We start from the raw sequence: 25,165 nt of genomic DNA, 5'->3' as shown, positions 1-25,165 counted from the left end.
AGAGAAAAGCAAGATTTGAAATCTGGCATGAATCTCGATCGGTCGAGATAAGTGAAACTTATCTGCACTTTAATTTTTCTGATTTCTTGAGTCTTCAATTGTGCTAAACTTCATGTCTTTGTTAACTGAATATTTTTAGACTAAACAACTAGAAAAACTAAGTTCTAAAGGTTACAATTTGTTCATGGTTGCCAACCTAAAAATATAGGCTTTACATAAACTTTCTGGACAATTGGTAATTTATTACAGCATTAGGTTAGGTGACTGGTTTTGAGTTCAAATTGTGCAGTTTACCCACTTGTGGTTAGGCTAGAAACCTCCAAGTCACCTGTGGTTTGAAAATTGACACTTTACCCACGTGATGTGGTCTTTGTTGGACCACTGTAACCCCCCTCTCCCCTTAGAACATATTTTAAAACACAATATATAATATAAAATGAATCAAACAGCCTCTCGAGAAAAACCCCTCTCACCAATATGAGCTCTAGTATCCATCATCCAAAAAAATTGAAGGCCATTTGAGAATTGAAGGATTCCCATAGTAAAAGAAAAGATACAATACTTTTTTTTGATATTTTAATGAGAAGAAAAGATACAATACTTATTAGAAACTAAACAAGATTTGTGAGAATGATTTTCATTAAGTTAGAAAAGAGTACAAAACCTGTTTATATATAACAGGGGAAGAAGAAAGTCTAACTAACAAAGCTTAACCACCTAAAAACTAACTAACTAACTTTTAATATGTCATGTGCTAATCACGCGTTTATTAAGTTGTACGTGAAATATAAACAAAAACTACAAGTCATACAGGACTATACAAAACTATGCTACATTTCAAACCAGCTCTTCTTCAACCTTCTGAGCTTTGTCTTCTTTGATCAAGCAGCTCTATTTGCTTCCTTTCCTTTCATCACTCTGATACTCCCCCTCAAGAAGAGCAGAGGGTGAATGATTAGAAACCTGGTACAAGCCTAAAAGCTTTTGTTAACAAGTTAGCCAATTGGTAGTGGGTTGTAACATGAATCAATTTGATCACCTTAGCCAAAACCTTATCCCTAACCATGTGACAGTCAATCTCTATATGTTTTGTTTTCTCTCTTGTGATCAACCTGAATATCCCTTAAGAAATACAAAATCCAAACTATCTCACAGGTTGCCACTGCCATGGACCTGTATTCAACCTCAGCTGAAAATCTAGAAACTATTTGCTGCTTCTTAGACTTCCAAGACACCAAGGAATCTCCAATGAAGATACAATAACCTGTGATTGACCTTCTTGTATCTGGACATGAGGCCCAATCTGAGTCAGCAAAGCCCTTTCACATGTAATTCTGCAGTAGAAGAGAAGAAAACTCCCTTTCCAAGATCACTATTTTAGTACTGCAATATTCTGATAGCTGCATTTAAGTTAGGCTTTCTTGGTTTTGACATAAACTGGCTTAGCTTGTGCACTGCAAAGGTAATATCAGGCCTGGTTAAGTTTTTTGAAGTTGCACAAACACTGGTTTAGGGCATTGAAGACTGAAGAGTGAATGTCTTACTTCTTTTTACCTTATTGCTTTATGTTCAAATGTTGTTAGTTCATTTATATTACAGAATGTGTTCTGATTCAAGGTTGTAAATTTATCAAATAACTCCTGACATTATTCTCATTAAACAATATACGCATAAAAACAGCAAAGGTTATGCCAAACACAGCTATTTAAGGGGGATTTCCTGCAATCTGATTTCTACACAAAGTTCCATGATCCTGCAAAAATGGTAGTTAGTTATGTTTTCCATGTTGAGACTATAAGAATATTTCATGATACAAGAAACAAAAACAACATTAGGAAAAAAAAATCCAAAGTGACTTAGACTTGGTTTAATCTATCCATCCTAATAAAAGCACTGGAAAAATTTACTTGTACTAGCAGATGAGGTAACTAAAAAAGTTTTTTGTTTGTGGTTTGAAAGAATTATGCTATAGTACCTTGGTTATTATCCATAAATCCCTATTCCAAGAAAAGCATTTTTGATATGATGTAGCTACCTGGTGACATTCTCCATATTCATTCTTTCTTGTGGTAATTCCAATGAACAAGCAAGGCCAATCTTGAAAACTGAAAGTAAGCACTTGTGCATATTAGCATTCATCTGGTGTAGGTTCTCAATGTGGTGTCTTCCTTCCTTTGCCTCTGGATCCTTGTGATCATAATTGTCATGGTTGTCTTCTTCTGTTTCTATTTCTGCTTCATCTACTTTTCTTGTGGAAAGGTTTGGATCCACAATCTGCACAAGTCTTTCTAGCAATGCCATCCTAACAAAGTTATGGAGGTCAAAACTATCTTTAAACATTTCGTCAGTGGATCTTCGTCCCGTGAACACCTCCAACGCTAGTGTTCCATTGCTGTAGACATCACCCTGCCTTGTCGCCTCACCCCCCATTCCGTATTCTGCAATTTGTATGTTTCACATGCATAGTTAATGTGAGGGAAATTTCATATAGCAGCTTAATACTTTCTTTTTGTGATCTGAGATACAATATTTAGAGGTTAAATGTTTTGTTTAATATTATTTTGAAAATATGTGATAGAGAATCTGCATTCTAAAGTCAGAACTTGTAAAAAGTTTGACAAATTGCATGATAGAAGGGAGCAATATTCATACTTGCATCTTACATTGGAAAATGTAAGTTAATGATTAGGATCATTTGATCATCATATTTCCTTTACTTGTTTGTAATTAAGTAGTAGATAAAGGCCTCTCAACAAGCCATGGCTGCATGTATGGCTACAGAGAGTAATAGGCCCTGATATTATTGGATGACAACCAAATTATTTAGCTATTTAGGAATCTGTTAAATACCAGCTATACCATGTCTATTTATATGTTCCTTTCTTTTCCGAGTCACATACAAATACATCAATAAAGCTGCTTGAAAATAGCTAAAATGAAAATTTTGAAATTAAATACAAATTTGAAAAAGAAAAATAACAAAAAGCTACCAGTGAAAAAGGAAGAAGGGGGCAAACTTTTAATAAGCTGAAACAAAATTTTCTTGTTGAACCATGCAGGATTTTAATCGTCAGTCCGTCCTGCACTTGGTCAAAAAAGTTTACAACTTCAATGGCTGTGTCTCCAATCTAAGCATTCTTTTATTTTGGGATTATTGGTGTGAATCTTTCGTCTCTACTTGTTTGTCTCCTCTTGACCAATATTCATTTTCTTGTGTAACTAAAGGCTATTCTTTGATCTTAAACTCTTTTTTCGGTTTGCATTTTCAGCTTTAGATTCTAATCTTAATGTACTACTCCCAAATGAAAGAGACATGCCATTGTCTTTTCGTATTTCTATTGGATGTAATTTATGAATGATTTGCGACTTCTTTAATAATGATCAAATCGCCAATGGCCTGTTGCCCTAGTGGCACTGGCACGTCTACCCTAAGGTGGGTAAACTACTGGTTCACTCTTCACCTAGGAAACAAAAAGTGGTCAAATCCTCCCTTGCAATTCCTACTAATCTGTACCCAAGCCTTAAAATCCTAGGTGGAACCAAATATTCCCAGGCTACAAAGAGACCAATTCTCTCAACCAAAAATTTGTCCTCACCATTTTTATGCAGGGTCTGCATAATTCTATTTATTGGTATTCTACATATTTGATAAACCTGATTGGCATGCTATCAGCATAGTCATAGAGAAGCCTGAAGAAATAAATCGACAATGCTAAAATGAATAAATCTTAGTCAGAAAACTTTTAGAGATGCTGGTCAACTTGATCATTATCATGATTTAGAATATTTGAGAGTTAAAAGTAGTTATTTACTTGGAGCAGCATAACCAATTGAACCTTTTAGTCCAACTGTGCTAGTTTGATTTTGAGAAACATCATTGGTTGAGGAAAGGAGCCCTGCCAATCACAATGAATGATTTTCAAGAACATTGCTGATTGGTCTTTTACAGTGTTCATGAAGATAATGTAATGCAGAAGCAATATCAATTGCAATATTTAGTCTTTGAAGAAGGTTCAATTGTCTTGATTGATTTTCATTGTCTATATATGGATGCAGCCACTTCTCTAAACTTCCATTCACCATGAACTCAAACACTAGAGCTTTGAATTCATTACCATTGTAGTCCATGCTAAAGCAACATGTTAAGGTTTTAACAAGATTTGGATGCCGAATATTTTTTAACACATTGCATTCAGCAATGAAACTCTTTGAAAATAGCCAAGTGGCTGCCATTTGTAATTGAGCGGGCATTGAAGAGTGAAGATCACTATTCTCAACAGGAGTGTCCCAATTTATTTTTGAAGTCTTCCCACTAATCTTTTTCACTTTTTATTTTAATTTCTAAGATTTAAAACAATTTCTTTGATTTAAAACAATTTCTTTCTTTCTGTTACTCAAGAAGAAAAAAAAAACAATTTTTTTCTTTTTTATTTTATTTTTAGGTGTTGATGGGAAAATTTTATGGTTGATATAAAATAAAATGCAGTAGTCAAAACAAAGAAAACTAAGAATGATTGTAGATAGAACTTGATATTTAAGTGGTCATCAAATTATTACCAAAATACAAGTGGTAATCTATGGGATACAAAGTGTTTCAATTTTTTGCAACTAAAACTCTATTTATATAGCACTACCTGATCGATTGAAGATTAGGAATAGTTTGAAGGGATTGATTTATTTTGGATGAGGATTAAGCAGACGTAAAACAAAGAACCGAAAATATGAGAAAACTGTGGAAGTATGTTGCAGTATATTTCGGTTAGCACATTTTTCAATTTTACTTAATTTCTAACCATGGTAAATTTCAAGTATTTTAATTAAATTTATATAGGTACCATTTCAGTTTATTAATAAAACAAAACCTAAAAATACCATTCTCCTTACCAGTCGCATCATCTTTGTAAATTCTTATTCAACCCTTATGTTGCTACATTGTTTTATTCAATCCTTATTCAAATTCTTAATATGCCACTCTCTTTATGTTTTTCCATCTCTCAATATAATTCTTGAGTTACTATTCTTTGCTACCATGGCATAAATAGTAGGCGAAAACACCATTTTGATTCCTACATTTTGAGGTCACGGTCAATTCGGTCCCTACATTTTAGTAATAATCAGTTTGGTCCCAGTTATTTTTAATTTGCAGTTAATTTGATCCCTACAATTAATTCAGTAACGGAAAATGCCTACATGACAAATGGTTTGTCTAGTTGACATATTTAGTGTTAAAATATTAAATCAAATGCTGATGTGTGGCCACATCAGCGATTACATGAAGAAAAAAAAAAAAGCCACATCAACTTTAATATTTTTTTAACCAATTTTTTTTTCCTTTTCTTTATTTCTTCTTTGAATATTCTTACAATTTTTTTAACCAATTTCATTTTAATTCATTTCTTGGTAACCAAACACTAATCTATAGTCCAACAATCATAGATAATATTCTTTCTAACCTTCAATTTGGCTTTCAATCATAGCAAATTTTATGCCATCAATCAAGAAAGATCAAATTAACTCCAAAAGTTTTAGCCAAAATCCTCATATTCAGACTGAACCCCAAACCCGGATTCACTGCAACACAACCGTCCAGCACCCCATCATAGAGCAAGGAGATTGGCAATGTTACGTGTATTTCAATATAAGATCGGCAATGGTGTCTTGACTCTTAAGGCATTTCGTGGTGGCGGCATGGCTTCCAGTGGGGCGCATCTGTGGCCACAAACTGGGCACCATGGTGGTTCTGTGGTTCTTGAAGGTTGGGTTGTGGTGAATCTGAGTTTGGAGATGCTGGGTTTCCATACCCATCTTCTTCAAAAACTTGAAATTTTCAGAATTGACTCCTAGACTTTTCCACCATAGAACCAGGCAGAAACATTTGGAAGAGTACCACCCAAAAAAAAAAAAAAAACCACAGCCACAACACAAATCCATTAGAAGTAATTAATCTAACTTATTAAACAACAATAACCTTGAGAATCTTGCACTGGGTCTCTATGAAAATGGGTGCTCTCGGTTCTACCAAAAGAAAAATACTAGAAAAGGTTCTCTTTTTAGGAATCCCAGATTTCAAAGAATCCATCTAGAGTCCCATCAAAATAATGAAAAACAAATCAGAGTTAAAACACAGATTTTCTTGGTATATTTCTCAATAACAAGAGTCAATAGGTGAAAGGTCAGAGAAAGAGATGGATTGAGTTCATAATAGAGATGATGATGACTTGTACTGTATTTGGTCGTAGTCATAGATTAGATTTTTACAGTATTTAATATATGTTACTGAGACTTGCAAATGTAATTTGGAGAAACGTTTTTTTTTTTTTTTAGAAATCAAATGTATATTTGTGATCTAGTTTTTTATTTAGGAAAGGAAAAAAATTGGTACAAAAATAAATATTTTTAAAAGAAGATATGGCTTTTTTTGCCATGTAATTGCTGATGTGGCAACTAAAAATTAGACACGTGGTATTTGATGGTAGCCTTGAAAAGCATCCAGAAAACTCATCTAAGCCAAACGTTGCATCGACAAGTTGGTTAATTGTAGGAACCGAGAAGGGAACCTTGGGGCACGCCTTATTCAAATAGGTAAAATTGACCCAAACCCTCCATTTTCCTGACTTCTTCTTAACCACTGTAGTGTTGGCTAACCACTCGGGGTAAAAAAAATTCCTTAATTGCCCCAACTTGCGTGAGCTTTTTGACCTCCTCTTTTACTGCTTAAAACATTAAACTTGCTTTGTAAAGGGCTTATAAATCGAGTCTTAGAGACTCGATTTCCAGGTGGACGCCACTTGGAAAAAATGTTACATTAGACGTGATCAGACCATGAAAACCGAGTTTTTAGACTCGATTTATAGCCCAAAATCGAGTCTTTGAGACTCATTCAATTTTTTTCTTGGACCTTTATATATGCTATCAACAAGTTTTCATGCAAAAACGTTGATCAACATCTGATTTAATATTTTAACACTAAACATGTTAACTAGAAAAACCATTTACCATGTAGGCATTTTCCGTTAGAGAATTAACAATAGGAATCAAATTGACTACAAATTAAAAATAATAGGGACCAAATTGACTGATACAAAACTGTATTGACCAAATTGATCGTGACCCTAAAATATAGGGACTAAAATGATATTTTCACCTAAATAGTAGCTATTTCTCAAAACCTTTATTGCAAATGATTATGCCTCAAAAATCTTGTTCCCCTCCTCAAAATGAGCCCCTACAATTGCTCTCCTCTTAATATTATGAAAATCAATTGCGTTCTCCACAATGTGCGGTGCAACTTATTATTAGTTTTCTCCGATATTTCAATAAGTTTTACCAAAAATTTTGTAACTTAAATTGATTGGCATCTCAATTTCCAATAGAAATATTTAGATTCAGACCCCCACCCCCAATTGTCAATGTATAAAAAAGATATTTCAATAAATTTCATTGTAAAAAAAAAATGTAATCTTTAGTTATTTTATATATAGACAAAATAGAAATACACTAAAAATAATATAGTGATTTGATCATACTATATATGTGTGTGTGTTTATAATATAGATATGCATGTTTTCATGCATACTAAAAGATGCATATATCCTTCAAGATTTCTGGTTATTAAAATGCATATTATATATATATATATATATATATGTGTGTGTGTGTGTGTGTGTTACTGGAAAAAAAAAAAAAATTTCCCCCTTTCTGTTGGACATGGTTTCAATTGTTGTAAAAATAAATAAATTTGAGTAAAAATGCTATATTTCAAATCAATTCTTTATCACATAAAAAAACCAATTTTTTCTTATATAAATCTAAGAAAAATGATACTAAAATTTCATTATGCTTAAAATAATTAATATAACAAAATAAACATATTTATTATATTAGTAATCCTTCTAATTACATAGAATATATACTACAATGTTAGTTCCACACATATACATACGCACGCGCACACACACACACAAAGAAGTTAGGAAATTTAAAGGATTAAGATTAATTTTATTGAATTCACAAATATTTAATTTTTTATAGCTTCTATGACAATTATTGTCAAAGCAACTAAACATGAGTAAGAATGTCATATTCTAAATTTATTATTATTATTCCAACTAAAAACTATTTTCTATATAGAGTTTATAAAAATAATCATATAAATTCATTTAATATAAATAATTAATGCACAATAATAGATAATTAATATATGCATTTACTCTATTAACTAATTCGATAAACTAATACTTTAATATAAATATAAACTTTGTTAAAGTATTTTTTTTGAGAAACAACTTTGTTAAAGTAGAAAACTAAATAAAGAAAATTTCAAGGAATACGTCACACGGTACAACTTCATGGAAAATTATTAGATATTTCCGAAATACCATAAATGCGTACTCCCTTCTCTCACATAAATGGTGAATCCTACCATAAATTTAAGGACAAAATTCATCTCCAATAAAAAAATATTAAATAAATTTATAGCCTAAAACTATAACTAATTTTGTAGCTAAACTTTGTCCTGAATTTAATTAGTAAGACCCACCATTCATGTAAAATGAGGAAATACGCATTTGTGATACTCCGAAAATACACAATAATTTCCTCAACTTCACTCTCTCCAATATATATATATATATATATATATATATTGATTGTTTTTCTAGGAAAGGTTAATTTTAATACCATCCCAAAATATTAGTGCATCTCTACTCTTAATATTATGAAAATTTTCTACGAAGGGTTAATTTTAATACCGTCCTAAAACATTAGTGCATGCAATGTCAAATATTCACCAATTCAATAGATAATTTTTAATAGACGTTTCAATGGGCGATATGTACCAATTTTTTTTTTTAAAGCAATAATTAAGAGAGGAGAGGAGTTTGAACCCTTTTAGAAGCCCTGGACATCCTAGTTAGAAACACCAATAAGTGTTCTAACAGAAAGAACCATAAATAGATAATGGTTACATTACACTTTGGCCATTTAACAATAAGTACCATAGATGCCCCAAAAAAGAGTAGATGCCCTAAAATATAAAATAAAAACCATCCAACTAGTGTTATTGCCGCTTGATAGTCACTAGTTCCTCCAGCTCAAAGCAAATTCTCTCACACACAGTTGACAATCACTTGAGAATCTCTTTTGATATATGCCTCGATCAGGATAAATCTTTCATGCCATACATGAGTATCAACAGATTATGTTCAAATATTGAAGTAAATAGTGAGAAATCTATGGCTCAAAATCATTAACAAATCAATTCGGAGATTGTATTGGGTGGCAAAGTAGAGCTCATCAATTGTGACTCTCAATCCACGTAAACATTAAAGGTATGTGGCACGAAGGGAGATGAAGGGAAATAAGAAAAAGTGAAGGAAAGGCGGCCAAAATATACTAAAATTCAGCACATTCTAGTCGATCTTTCAATCTCCTCTCTCCATCCAAACATAGGATAAGACAAACTAAATTACACATGAAAACCATTATCACAATTTTTTATATACCACCACAGTTCAATCTGGTAGCAATACTTTGCACTCGCAAACAATCCTAACATATCGTCATCGTCTATTCAACAATAATGTGGAGTGTAATTACATGTCAGGAAGAGCTGAAAGGGTTAGGCTGACTTTCCCCAGCTGGCTGTACAAAAATTTCAGTGGTTACTGCTTCTGTATAAATGGTTTTCCCTGTACGTTGTTGTAAATGGCCCTGCTTCTTAGGCTTTCTTAATGGTCCACACCCTTTCGACCAAACCATGTCATGTAATGCTCTCCCTCAGGAATAATTTACCTTCTCTCAAAAACAACACAAAACTCCAAGCAGGTACTAGGGGTTATGGTTATCCTTTTCTTTCTCAGCCCTGGATGTGCTGCCAGTGTTTTTCTCAAAGGCCCATTCATCTTGCCAATTATCTTATTCCCAACCCCCAAAATAATCAACCACGGGTTGTGGAGATAATCAAACTGACCCCCACAAAAGGCAAACCCTTCTGCATTCTAGGGCAGCAGATATACTTGGGCACACATGAGAGCACAAAACCAAGTTGCTGAATGCAAGGACTATAACCCATCAGAGAAACAGTTTCCTCTCTCAACCATTAAAATGGATTTTCTGATTTTGAGAGCTCTGACCCTGCTGAGGCTGCTGTTGCGGAGCCTGCAAGTTCAGTGGTGGTTGCGTGTTGTAGTGGGCAAAGGGCTGAGAGTAGAGAGAATTCATCAAGCCCTGCAAACAAGTCAGACAAGTTATAAACTTCTTCACTTGAGAGGACCACCTGCAACCAAGCCTTAAGGATGCAGAAAAAATTTAGCCAAGAGCACATTGCATCAAAATCCTTGCTAAACACAGCAAGGTTTGGCAAACTACTCTCCATAGCCATATGTTTCTTACAACTTGGCATTTTCATAATTCTACCTACAAAGTTCTGCTAGTAAACAGCATTAAAAGTTGAAGAAACCTGAGACTGAAGTGGGTTCGCATTTGCCACACCAAAGTGGCTCTGTGATGCATCATCTTGTGAGGGGTCATTGAAGCCAACCTGAGTAAATAGGCCTTGTGAACCATGCGTCATGTAGTCCTGAAACAGCAGAAATCAAAGTATAAGTTCAAAAAAGAAAAGGAAATAATGATTAAAGAAAGCATAAACACATTCAGAGTGGTAATGAGCTCAAACCTGGGACATAAAATCATTCCCTGTACCAAAGCGAGAATATCCAGCTTGAGAGTTCTGGTTTAGAAAGTTCCCAGGAAACCCACCTTGTGCTCCTTGAGTAACATAATCAACAGCATATCCACTTTGAGAAGCCTGCAGACCAGGCCAGTAACACATCAACATAATAAACACAAAGGTGAAATCATTTAATATTAAGCAACCCAACAAATAAATTTCATTAGTCTTAAAAAATAATAAATTAAAAAGACAAACCCCTAATACACCTTGTAATCCCTAAAAGCATCACACCCAAACAATAAATAGCACAACATTATACATCCCAGAGTTTCCAATACGTAATCAAGATCAAATACATCCAAACACTCCACAATATGCAATATATATGACCAAGTATATAAGAATACTAGGATTTCCCTGAGATGTACCTGAGTGGAAAATTCAGCAACATTATAAGGAACATGTGATCCCTGGCTTTTGAAGTCATCACCCAAGAATTCCTGATAATAGTTGAAAAACATTGAAATAAATGAAAATCAAGAATAGAACAAACATATATACAGTTGCATATGCAAAGTAAAATAAATACCTGGGACATGCCCGCCATGGAAAATCCATCTCGAAATGTTTGGCTAGGCCCTTGAACTGGCATCTGACACATAAAAAAATGATACTCAGGACATGACGACACTAATACGGGATAGAATACAAAAATTTGGCAAATAAATGTAAAAAGAAAGAATGAGTACAGACATTATTAACAAACCCAGGTTGAGATAATGGGCCACCCACAGATGGCTGGCTGTTTGGATTCTCCAGTGCAGGAAAGTTGAAAGTAGAGCCAATATTTCCAATAGCTTGCTGGGTGCCTTGTTGGTGAGGCAGATGACTGCCAATAGGAGCACCAGCATTGCCACGCCCAGCCCCAAAACCCCGACTTCCTGGTGGAGGAACATGAGGAACAGCTCCGACTGGTCCATGCACTGCTCCACGAGATGGAATAGCATATGGCTGAGAAGGGGGACCACCAGGAAATGGTGGAAGGGGAACCCGAGGCATTGGATAGCCAGCAGGATGCACCCCAGGCTTATGGGTACCATTAGGAGGGCCAGGAGATACAAAAGTACCTGCAGTTGGAACAAAATAGTATCTTGACCTTGTCATGTACTGCTTCGAAGACATTATAATGTCAACAGTGAAAAAGGAGCATACTCAAGCCACTCTGCTGGATTTAAAGTGTCATTCCAGGAAAATACAAATAATGTAAATATACAATATGTTAGAAATAACATACCCCTACCACGACCGCTTCTTCTATCAGCATTTGGAGATGAGGCAACAGAACCAAAAGTATCATTAGGCACAACACCAGGTCCACCACCAAAGAAAAGCCTCCTATCATTGTAGATCTATTTCAAGATAACAATATTAATATCAGCTCCTATCCACATAAATGCTTCATAATTGATAATTGATAGCCAACCCCTACCATCAAACCCCCCCCCCCCCTGCCACCAAAAAAAAAAAAAAAAAAAAAGAGGAAGGAAAGCCCAAAAATTAAAAGAAACTCACATATCAACTTTTGAATTTCCATCACCTACCTTTTTAGGCTTTTGAAATTGAACCATACTTTGTTTCAAATTATTCAGAGGTCCTTCAACCAAGCATTCATGCTCCTGATGAAACATTAGCAAAAACATAGGAGAGGACGTTGTTTAGTAACAAAAAAAAGGATTAGTTGCATCAATCTACAAGTGATCTGCAATACCACGCATTACATATTGAACAAGAAACCACTAATCACTTACTGCAGAAAGGTCAAAAATTAAGGATGTTGAATTAAAAGAGTATCATGTAATACCAAATCTCTGACATAATTATAAATAATAGCATAATATATGCACACAATGTAAGATAAAAAATATTGCCAATCTGTGAAATTCTCCCTCTGCCTCAAAAATAATTGAAACTTTTAAAATGGCACGAGGATTAGACAATCAAAGTGGTATCACCTTTGATAACATTGTTTGCTTTTTGAAAAAAAAAAAAGGGAGGCTAATATAAAAAATTAAAAAAAAAAATGAAAGTACAAATTCCACTTACAGAATCTTTCATACATTTTGAGACAACCAAAGAGGGAAAGGTTATGATCCATTTTAAGAAAAAGAATAATAGTTGACTAGTCAACATCCCAAAATCAATTCCAGCACATTGCAAGTGCAATAAGATAGAGCCTTAGATAAACCACAATAGCATAAAACAAGGAAATACCTTGTAGTGTGTCAATAAGCTATTCCACAGTGGCTGTTTGCTCAGGACTTTAGGATTCCCCAGAATGACAATACCATATCGAGCACGAGTTAGAGCAACATTGAGCCTACGGGGATCATTAAGGAATCCAATTCCCTGTAGAGAAGGGAACCAGCAGTCAAACATCAATAAATAAATATATCATGTACGAAAATATCTAGATACAAACAATATCTTTCTGGACAACATTCAGAATCCACCAATCACCTACAAACACATACTTTAGGTATCCATGACATAACCTATAGGCCACAAAATTAAGGGTTTTATATGAACTGCCAATATTGTTTATTTTTTAAATTGGTAAATCACACACAACATAATGGGTTTTGAACCCTGACCTTACCCTCAGTCTTGTTCTTCTAGTAGAAGAATATGACAATTGAACTAGATCTCAATTGCACTTGATAAGTTTTGATAATGGTTAGAAATATTTTACTGCCACTGCAGCTCAACCCAGCCCCCCTTTGGACTCTCAAACACTAAGTGCGAACGGAGAATATATGATTAGAAAATAATGAATATATGACACAAATCAACTATACCTAGTAATCCAAAAAGGACAAGGTAAAATATCTCTTCTGCTTTGACAGTTATTGCCATTTCATTTTGTTAAACTAGTCCATGAAGGTAAATTGTTACAGGAGTCAAAATGTGTCAAATCCTTAAAGAATGAACAAGCATATTAAATCTTGTCAGCAAATACAAGAATTGACAGTGAAACTTCATTTGAAAAATAGAAATAAACAACAACAACAATGATGACAATAGCGACGGGGAGACCAATAATTAGAAACAAATGTCCATCCACTGCCTCTCATTAAAACAAGAGTTAACCAAGACCAATACTGAGTCTTCAGGTCAGAAATAACACTGAATAAATATCATAAATGTCACATTAACTAACCTGATGTTCATTACTCCTCACACATGACAGAATAATGTAGTCTTTTTCCCTTCCTTGAAATGAATCTACACTTGCAACCTGTAATAAACACAAGTTTTTAGAAACAGCAGGAAAAGTTATTGCGCCCTAGGACTGATGAGTTCAATATAAACATTACCTCAATCTCCTTGTAAAGTTGCTGTCTAAGAGCACCATTTCTAGACATATAGTTCACAATATATGCTCTTTGTCCCTCATATGGTGTTATCACCCCAATCTGTGATATAAAGGATATAATTAATAACTGAGAACAGAACTGCACCAATTCAGAAGTAAAGAAGATCCATAGTAACCTGACTAGGGACTACACCGCTCCTTAAGAAAGTAGTTACAATCTTCTCTACATTAGCAGCCTCAGTCCTATTCAGATAGGATGTTCCGCTAGCACTTATCTCCTCTTGTCCCATCTACAAAACAAGCATATTTATCAGACAGCTCACTGGGGGTGCCAGAGGGGGAGGGAGCTGAGATTTGAAAACACACCCAAAACAAAAAGGAGCTCAACCAGTTTTAACATCAAAATCAATTTATGATGATTCTAAGAATCAAACCAACGATTTCACACCCAAGCTAGATACAAATCATATAATGCACCAGTTATTTGCTAATTCTATTTATGTTCACAGTGACCAAAATCTAACTACGGACAATTGATAGGCAGTTGTAATACCTGGACATAAAAGAACATTGGGCGATTGGGCACAGGCCAAGGAAAGTCAATTCCTGAAGATTGCCTCTCATTTATAGTTACTCCATTCTGTAGTGTGCCTTCATAGAAGCTGTTAGAAGGAAATTCTGACAGAGATGGGTGCATACGATATTGAACCTAGGTTTCAAACAGAAAGTAAGAAATCAGTCTTAAAAAATTGTATATTGGGCAATGACAATAAGTACAATAAAAAGTCAGCTGTACATTTCAACACATCAAATTACAAATCAACAGAACTCCATCAAATAGCATAAATGAATAGACAGCAAAGTACATACAAATTTTAAACATGAAAAAGCCGTTTCAGCTATCACAGTACAGGATAAGCATGCATATACCAATTTATACCATCATTATGAGTAAGCAATTACCATCGTGAAAAAAATTCACCACCATTAATTTATTATGCATCTCCCCCATTAATTTCTTATTAACAATTAGTTTGTTATTAAGTTGAGGAGAAATCAATTTAAAAATGACTTTCATTGTCTTGTTCAAGTATGTAGACTCCTAGCTCCAACCGTAAGAATGGGAAGGAGATAAAAGTAAAACTTTGAGACCTGCATTGAATTTATAGAAGTTCCATAAAAACAGACATAATATATCCTACCCATTACCTGCAACCTAATTGGTTTCACGCCAAGTAAAACAAGACGTTCAAAGAGAGACTGGGCTAAGCCAGCACGAGCTGCTTTCTTGCACATAATGACTGGACCAAGCTGGCAATGGTCCCCAACAAGAACAACCTGATGCATAATTACTAGTCAGAAGACCACTCATGAAACAGGGAGAATAGAATGACAAGGTTAAACTTGATCTCTATACCTGCTTTGCCCCAAGAACCAAAGGAATAAGACATTCAGGTTCTGTAGCCTGCGTGGACTCATCAATAAGTACCTGACAAAAATACAAAAACAAAACAAAAAGTTAAAAAGAGTAAGCTTTTAAACTAGTGAATCCTGGACAAACTTCCACATGTTAGATGCATTTCAACCTGGCGGAACCTAAAATTTGCCAATCGAGGATCTCCAGCACCAACACACGTGCAACAGATGACATCAGCACTTTGAGAAATCTCCCTTTCAGTTGCCCGCTTCAGTGCTTTATATTTTTTCTCATCACTGCTAGACAATTCTCCTGTACACATTAGGAGAAAGAAATAAGAAAAAACCAACTTAGAACTCAAAGATGCAGTTTTTATTTGACACTGATTAGGCACAGGAAATTCAAGAAGAATCTAAGTTACTAGGTAAAAGATTAAAAAAAAAATGATATCCAAGGAAAGTGATTATGCAGAAATGTCCAGATATCAAAGCACACTCAACAAGCTTTATTAAAGTTGGACAAAATCTTCAAAAACAATTTGTAAGTTAAGTCGAACTCATTCGTTTCCTACATTCCCAGTGCAACATTTTCCAAATATATAGTGGTATGATAACCTTAATCAGACACACTATTCAAGCAGAGGAACTTAAATTGACCAGGCAACAACCCCCAAAGGTAACTCTCCTTTAAAAATAAGAATAAATGAATAAATAAACAACACAAACACAAACAAACTATTATTTTAACTTCCACAGAGTAGCCATAGTAAACTAATCCCCCAGTCACTTGTTTCCTAACTAAAGCAATCTAACTGCACAGAGCAGATAAAACAATTGAATTACCTATCAAAAATAATAAATAAAACAATTGAATCACAATTCTGATATGCAAAGTATTCACCATATGTGGGGATCATTCTTTGAAGAGTAATACCTGAAGCTATATGCAACTGCATCAGATAAGGATGACTCAGCTATATCTTACTTAATGATTCGATAGTTGGGGGTGGGGGGATTTGAACCCTGGATGCCTCTGTTGGAAACACCAGGACATGCCAACCATGACAAGGCTCTTGGCTCAACTATTTCTTATTTAGACAGCCAAAATGAGAGAGGATATGCTCTTCAAATATTAGATTCATTCTAGACTTTCACAATTGAGATTGCGTCAGTTGATTTATTCTTCAATATTTTGTATCCTAGCATTCCAACTAGAGGCTCAGATTGTACAAGGTAGAGGTTCACTGGCAATGGAAAATTTGATGTTTGATCATATAATGAGGCTTTGAGAGACTAGTGATGTGACTTTCCCCTTGAAAAGGATTTTGTGTTAAGGCTCCAAAAAGGGCTTTTTATTTTTGTGGACAATGTTCTGGGGGAAGATTTTAACATATTATAATCTCATGAGAGGAATTCCTTCATAAAAGGGTGCTGCATGTGAAGTAGTGGACAGACTATGGACCATTTGTTGTAGCATTGTGATACAGCCTATAAATTAGGGAGCTTTATTTTTCCATGTTTGAAGTAGATCGGGTAATGCCTAAAAGTGCTATTGATCTACCAAGTGGATAAAGGAATCAGTTTTTTTTTTATCATTCCTCCCTTGTTTGAAATCTAGCTCCTTTGTGCCTATTGTGGACATTATGACAAGAGATCCATCGTTGTATGTTTAAAGATGTGGAAATCTCACTGTTTGATGGCCATAGAGACTTTCATCCTATTGTTAATTTTATTGATTCTCCTACTTGCCGATTTTAACTCTCTCTTTTTTGTCATTATATAAGGGCATTTCATGTGTTCACATGCACATGAAAGGGTTCCTCTTCTTTTGTTTTTTGGGGGGGGGGGGGGGGGGGGGGGGGGGGGGGCAGGCCAAGAGTTTATTCACCAAACACGTTGTCAACACAACATAAAATGAAAATTTCAGTAGGCTTCACCCAATTGCATGTCTCCAAGAATCATAAAACCTCGCATATATTCTGACTAGTACCCTTTGTTCCTGAAATTGAAACCTGAATAATCCTAACGCCTCTAAGCATACAAAACCCAAAGCAGAATCAAACCAAGCTAGCCAATCCTCATATCAACTGCTCCAATTTACAACACAGCAAAAACGGAATACCAATAGTACAGTACAGATTGAATACTCTATCCATTAATAATAAAAATTTAAAAGGGCAAAAATAATAATAATAATAATAATAATAATAATGAGAATAAGCCTGACCTTGTTCATCTTTCAGTTGTTGTAACTTGTGAAGCTCACTCTTTTCAGATGTGTCAAGATGTCGAACCTGCAAGAATGTAAAACAGGCTAAGAACAGAGAACATACTAGTAGTATCAGACAGAATACAATAATGATGTCCACACACACCTGATAGTGAAGGGTCAGATGCTCAACCGGAGAACTCACAGCTTCCCTTGATTTTGCACAAAGCCTAACAACCTGAAACCACCCCCCCCCCCCCAAAAAAAAAAAAAAAAAAAAAAAAAACCACAAAAAAAAAGAATAAAATGTAAGGTAAAATAAATTTTTAAAAAAACAAATAAAAGCAAACAGTAAAATAGGAAGCACTGGTTTTAAATGAAGCATCATTATGAATTAAAATTGAGCCCCTACCACCATCTAATTCTGACAACAACAATCCTAACAGATATTTTGACTGCTAACAGTTCCAAAACTTTATTCAATTCAACAATTTCAGACAACAATTTTCAAGACAAGCATACCTACAAAATACACTTGAAAGCAATAGAAAGCTCCATCACGCAAAATTTAATTAACCAAAAACATCTTTCAAAGATGCCTCTACACAATTATATATTGATAATGTCATTTAAAAAATTCAGATCATTTGAAGAATCTTTCACACATGTAGAAGATACTCTGAATAAAATTGTAATTTGTTAATGACCAGATATAAGTAGTTAGTTTCTTCAAGTAAATGGAAATTATTTTATTTCTTCTTTTTGAGAAAATACAATGGTAATATGGTTTCAATTATCAACATTGCATAGAAAATGACTCTAATACAATGCATCATATAATTGAAAGATAAGAAGGCAGCAGAATTAAGCATTTTAGAGAATCATCACTACAGTGGAAAGTAAACAGACAAGTGCATATGCATTATTTACAAATCCTGTAGTCCACTGCTAAGAAAACATCTCAAAAGTCTGAACATTTATGGTTCTTTATTGATTGCAGTTGTGCCTAGGTAATGTCCAGGTCCTTAAAAGTGATTTACCAGGGCAGGCCATGGCAGCTCAGAAAATAAAGAGTGGCACTTGACATTATGACAAGGTTTGCTTGAAAGAAAGACAGGAACAATGACACACAAAATTTGGACAAGGTAGGTGGTAAATGATGATGTGGGGATCCACTTTTGTAAATTCAATTGCCTTACGTTCAATAGAATTCATGATAGATCCCCATACATAATTATGTACTATCTAATCTCAATATTTTTCTCAGAGCTGATGAAGATCTTACACATGATATTTTCCTTTACAAAAAATAATCCATTTAACAGTAGATGTTTATGCACAGACACAATAAGGAAAAGGAACTACATGGCCAGAAATGGCAATAAAAAATAGAACAGAATGCCAAAATATATATTATAGAGTTGGCGAAAATGCAAGCAAAGCTATGCTTAATTACCTTTAACCCAGTAGCACTTATCTTTTCTGCTAGTTGGTCTACAGCCACATTACTAGGGGCACAAACCAAAACCTAACAAAAGAATAATATTATCTAGTGTAATAACCAAACAAATAAATACAAATGCTAGGAAACATGAAATTAAACCTACTTGCCCCTGGCCTTGTTTGGCCATGTGATATACAATCGCTGCAGAGGTTACTGTTTTCCCCGTGCCAGGTGGACCTTGAATCAAACTTATAGGTTTCTGAAGGACACTCTTTACAGCAAACACCTATCAAACAAGTACAAACCACTCTGAGCAATCCAGTTACAATATCTTGCATAAATGCAAGGTGTCACCCAGAATGAAAATGCAGAATTCTGATCCTTGGCAGATTTCTTGATCATTACATGTACATCATTAGGCCTCTTGAAAAGGCTTATTGATGTAGCATAATGCCCATTTTGCACTTAAACGAGATGTACATGGTCATAGGGTTCTATTCACAATCTAAGTGCCTAACTGTAGACTAGAATTTCCAATTTTTTACCATAACTAAAATATTCAACCAATAACATTAAAAACATATATCTGTAGAGGAAGCATAACAATCAAGACAGAATTAAGTAGATGATCAGGACAGCATACTTGAGATGCATTGAGCTCTGGAAGACCAGGTGCGCCAAAACGACGAGGCAGTGTATTGCGAACCATTTGAACTTCAACTTCATGGCCCAACAAGTGGTGGTAAATGTACCTGCATGGATGGTGGCATTTAAATTCAAAGAGCAAACAAAGAGCAAATAACTCAGATACAAAATATGCACGATCCCTATAATTGACTGATCTAATATTTGAACACTGCACCCAGAATACTGACAGACTGATACATGAGTAAACAAATCAAACTAGGATATAATAACACCAAACACAAACCCTTAATAGAGTAGAAAAAAAGCATGGAAAAGTCCAACATATCTATAGAAAATGTAACAGAATTATATGCATTACCATTGATATTCATATTACCTCTCCAAAATATTCTATAATAACTTTCCGGAAAAAATAAATTAGAAAAATCAAGATATTACAGCCAAGATTAAAGACTCCCTAAAACCTTTTTACATACAAACAAATGCAGACAGCTGAAATAGCAGCCAACCTACCCGCTAACACTAGTCTCATCCACTGCAAAAGTTTTCATTGCTCCCTGCATGCGATCAAAGCTTGTACTTTTCCACACAAAATCAACACTGAAACCATGGTTTACATCAACTGGAACTCCCTGCATAGAATATTAAAAATATGCACTAATAATGACAACTAAATAAAAACTTGAAGAAACAAGCCAATTGCAATAATACTTTATTTACCTGACTAGCACGAAGTTCAAGTGCAACCTCCTCTTGTGCAGTTAGCTTGATCTGGAACAATATAAAAAGCATGTAATACGCCCATAAAATGTGGCAATGTGCCAGAGCGGTAGAAAGGAAACACTAAACAACAGTTTAGATGTCTCTCAAAAGAAGAGGCATACCACATGCCCCACTGACTGCCATGCTGGGTGTGCTGCATCTCCAGAATAACGCAGCCGCAACTCATCTCCAGGTACAAGGCGCAACTCATTGTCTTCCTACAACAACAGAACAGGCAGTTTAATTTTTGAAAAAGGAAAAACAAATGTACTTTTTCAAGTAAATAATTTTCAAAATAGAAATAAAGTACAACAAATGCTCATAAAAGGGCGAGCAGAACAGGAAAAATTAAAATACCAGTAATGAGAAGATATTCACAATTAAAATGGAAAAACTGAGATAGTGAAGCACCTTTGGAAAAACAAAATATGCAATACGCTTCTTGTTAAGACCAATATCCCACCGAATTGTAACATTGTCTTTGCTTTGAGATTCTTTCATCATCTACAACAAATAAGATATCATAAGATGCCACACAATGTTTTGCATAAAGCAATGTTTTGTTCAGGAAATCAGAATAAATCATTTGAGGAGAATAAAGGCATCATTAAGCTAAATATTATCTTCTTTAGCACTCTACTCGGACAGAATAACGTAACCATATCAGCACCGAAAAAAGAGAGTAGAAGACAGAGAGAGATATGAATCATACTTTATCGTAGTCAGCCTCAAGCTTAATTAGTGGAGCAAATACATTTTGATACTGCAAAAGAAAGGTAATACCATCAATGTATTAGTCAACAGCCACATAAACTATAACTTCCACCAGCCTTCTCTGGTAGTAAAGCAATCATTCAAACTCAGTCACCTGATATGCATCTTCATATTTCAAGGCTACAGGCTGAGGTTCATCGTCCACACCAGGCTTCTCAAGATCTTCCAGGGAAGCATCAGGATTTGTTTTCCAAAGTTCTTCAACCTTGTTTATCTGTTGAGCACTGATCTGGCGTGCCCTCAACTGCTCCTGTTCAGACGGGATCTGCAAAAATGCAACAGTTTATAAAATTCTAACAAAAAACCCCCCTCATATGTGAAACAGGAAACAATGCATAAAAGAAAACTAACCTTGACAAGCCACTGCAAAAAACACCGGTCATCAATCAGGGGACACCACTGGCTCAGGTCCCAATTCATGTCCTTCAATGCATTAACACTTAAGCAAGGTTCCCTACAAAGAAGAACAACCACACTCTCTGTCTTTGCCGAAATAAAGCCAAGCAAGAACACATTACGACATCCACAATTGTAGCATTCAAGGATTGTTTCTCCTAAAGGACTGTCTTTATGAAGACATACTTCCTTGTGTTTTGCTCGAACCTACAGAACCAACATTATAACATAATAAGAATTAATATCAGAGATTCATGTTCAATTGCAAAATGGCATATGATTTATCCTATATCAAACGGATCAAACTATTGGTTCAAGAAAAATTCATCAATTTTCACCCAAATTGAATGAAAAGACTTTAGCATTTAAAAGCACTAAAGAAATTGAATAATCACTAACAAAACCTATAACTAATAATTAAGGGAAAACATCCATATAAATTATTCATATCAGTAGGTAAATATGACTAAAAGATCACACTAATACTATTCCAAAAATAAATAAATAAATAAAATTAAAGCAGTACCAGTACAAAGGTAAAAGGATACAAATTGGAAAGCAAACTGCAAAATATAAACCATACACTCAAAACTCTCACTTCAAATGGCTCAATGTGGAGGTTTATGCATAATTCCATAACATTACTAAGTCACCAAAAGTTTCTTTCCTTCAGGACCAGAGGAACATATAGGTAAAATCACCATCAGAAAGAATGAGAAAGCTTTTTCTCTTTCTTCAATATAGTAACATCATTAAAGAGTAAACATTGAATCCAATTTAAAATCCAAAGGTTAAATGAATCAAAGTTTTCCAGAGTTCCAATTTAACTAAAATTTGTGCAAATCTGTGATCTCCCATTTTAGCCATAAAAATAGATATTTTTATCAATCCTTCCTCAAAAAAGTACATAACATATACTCATATGCAAGCTGAATCTTCATAGCCTAGGTCTACCCTATATGTGAAGAAAGGACAGGCTATATTACAAGCCCACACAATTTAACAACCACAGAAGGATACAACTCTAGTACAAGGTACATCTGAGAACATTCTAAACTTACTCTCTTAATGTCCTAGTCCAAGTGTCATAAACACACAAATGGAAGTGATGACCAAATAAGTTAATTCAGAAGGAATGCTAATAAAACATATTTCCACAAAGTAGTAGAAAATTATTAGACATGTTCCTGATTGTTCTGTCTCTAAGAACAATCTGATGAAATGCTAGTCATCAAAATATCCCTTTTTTTTACTTAAGCACAAAGCACAACGAAATAAATCAAATCTTTCTAATTACTTCTTGAAGAGCCGCCTTCATTGTTCAGAAAATCACCTCAAAATGATATTTTTTGATAGATACGATAGAATTCAACCTATAGTGTCTGCTCCATGATGATAGACACCAATTGATTTTTGGCTATGATGGATAGGTACGGATACAGGTATGGATCTGATACTAGTACGGGGATACAACATTTTAAAAAAAACTTAGGGTACAATACATTGGGAGTAAGTGTATTAATTATTTATGAAATATACTCTATTTATATTTTTTATATATAGTTAAGCATTTATTTTATATATTGTTAAGCATATATCAAATTAAAAGCAATAATGGATAACAATTGAATCCATGGCCATCAAATGATGTTTAGAATACAAATCAAGATTCAAAAGAGTAAATAAAAGATAACTAGGTAAGTGTTAAACATTGGAACCTATATATAAAACATATAAATAAAAATTCTTACAAGTTTGGGCTATCTCTCACTGTTGGGGTTGGGTTGTGTATACTAGATGTATTGGCACTTTAAAAAAAAAAAAAAAAATCAAAAAAATAAAAATTTGCCAGGTATGTATCTTAGAGGTATACAGTAGATATCAGTACAATACCGCTGGATCAATGGGATCCCAATCTCGATTTCCTAGGTATGCTTGCCCTGTTCAGAAACTGAAGCTACTTTTTCTCTTTCACCACACCAAACCCACGAACTTTCGCCCAAACACATACAGTTGATTCCACAGGTACCACGGGCATGCTACTAATGCTTGTTGGACTTGGCAATAAGTACGATGATAAAAAATAGATCCGTGCATCTAAGGTTTTTGGTGCAGGCAGAGTTCAAACCCAAATTTCTTTTTTGACGAAAAGGGACTTTACAAGTTAGCTAACTGGAACCCACACTTCAAAATGATATTAGCATCTACAAATATTGTTTTACCTTGTCTGCTAATTCCTAAGTAACCCTTAATTTCCAATTCAAAATTTCGAAATCAAATGTATGCATTTCATAATATCTGAGAGGCTAAAGGAATAATACCCACATTAGCACTAACCAAAACTAAGTTACTCCGGTAATTCCAAGGCTAACATCCAAACTATATACTTTAATTACCAATACAAACCAACAAAACTTTAACCTATTTATCACAAACTCCCAGTCTACCCTTCTATGCTCACATTCCTCAGATCAAACAAAACATAAAACAAAAGCACTGACCAGGTGATTGACGATATGCGAGCCGGACGTGTTCCCTCTGGAATTGCAGAACCACTTACGACACGAGGGCACGTTGCAACGCACGACACATGCCGGGTTCGACACGCCACAGTACCGACACGCGTGTTCAGTGAAATCCCCTTTGCCGTACTCGTAGCTCTCGTCGTCCCCGGTCTCCTCAAAGTTCAACCCTCCCATCCCGGCCGCTAGGGCTTCCACCACCTGATTATTACTACTGCTATTGTTGTTGTTGCTCATGATATTAGTATTGCTATTATTATTCCCACCACCACTGCTGCTTCCCGAGCCGACTGCCCGAGCTTTCGTGGCGCTTCCGGGGGCAGCCGATACGGGCGAGGTCTCGGACTGGTGGTCCGACCCGGGACCCCTGTCATTCGGGTCGGATAACGAATCGGAAGGCGTGGGCCACGAGACTGGAGAGCGAATCGGGTCGCGGAACTCCGGATAGTCGAAATCCTCGCCCTGCGTGTTGAATTCGAGGAAAGTGTAGGCGTCGTTGGCCGTGTCTGGCTGCGACGCCGTTTCGAAGAGGTTGTTTGGCTGAGAATCCATCCTCAGCCAAAAGAAAGAAGGCGATCTGGAGGTGAAATTAGGGTTAGGGTTTTAGAGAGATTGGTAGATGTTGGGGGGTTAGGGTTAGGGTTTGGCGAGAGAGAAAAGAAATAAGAGCTTTGGGGAAGAAAGAGAAAGAGAAAGAGAATGAGAATGAGAGAGAGTGAGAGATGAGGAAGGGAGAGTGTGTGCGTTTGGGTGTGTTTTTGGGTTTGTGCGTGTCTCGTGTGTGCTACGTCAGGGAGAAGGAGGGTACGTGAGAAACGGGGAAATTGTTTGCGACGTTGGGGACACGCGCGGGTTTAATTGGGCAAAAATTTTGAGACCACATAAACTACCTCAACTTTAGTTACACGTGTCAAACTGTGAGTAATTAAAAAAATAATTAGTTTATGTA

At 35.2% G+C, this 25,165-nt stretch overlaps 1 protein-coding gene across 2 annotated transcripts; it reads right to left on the bottom strand.

Moving 5' to 3' along the window:
* Window positions 1–9,298: 9,298 nt before the first annotated feature.
* Window positions 9,299–24,939, bottom strand: LOC115972376 (regulator of nonsense transcripts 1 homolog). 2 transcript variants are annotated; one of them, XM_031092647.1, is made up of 29 exons: window positions 24,196–24,939; window positions 21,650–21,901; window positions 21,393–21,563; window positions 21,237–21,287; window positions 20,936–21,028; window positions 20,647–20,742; window positions 20,483–20,533; window positions 20,276–20,394; window positions 19,758–19,866; window positions 19,278–19,400; window positions 19,127–19,198; window positions 17,837–17,908; window positions 17,689–17,755; window positions 15,632–15,774; window positions 15,463–15,534; window positions 15,255–15,383; window positions 14,599–14,754; window positions 14,222–14,335; window positions 14,047–14,145; window positions 13,890–13,967; window positions 12,944–13,078; window positions 12,274–12,348; window positions 11,967–12,081; window positions 11,426–11,799; window positions 11,262–11,324; window positions 11,101–11,172; window positions 10,676–10,807; window positions 10,460–10,579; window positions 9,299–10,227 (listed from the first exon to the last, which is right to left on the bottom strand). In XM_031092647.1, the coding sequence occupies exons 1-29, from the start codon at window positions 24,766–24,768 to the stop codon at window positions 10,093–10,095; spliced, it is 3,861 nt and encodes a 1,286-aa protein (XP_030948507.1). In that variant the 5' UTR covers window positions 24,769–24,939; the 3' UTR covers window positions 9,299–10,092. The 2 variants fall into 2 exon arrangements, with proteins under 2 accessions (XP_030948507.1, XP_030948508.1); XM_031092648.1 differs by lacking the exons at window positions 11,426–11,799; window positions 11,967–12,081; window positions 12,274–12,348.
* Between the last annotated feature and the right edge of the window lie 226 nt (window positions 24,940–25,165).

This window comes from Quercus lobata, chromosome 12 (assembly GCF_001633185.2).
Source record: "Quercus lobata isolate SW786 chromosome 12, ValleyOak3.0 Primary Assembly, whole genome shotgun sequence".
Taxonomy (NCBI): domain Eukaryota; kingdom Viridiplantae; phylum Streptophyta; class Magnoliopsida; order Fagales; family Fagaceae; genus Quercus; species Quercus lobata.
Note: the sequence above shows the minus strand (reverse complement) of the source record. Positions and strands in the feature narration are given on the sequence as shown.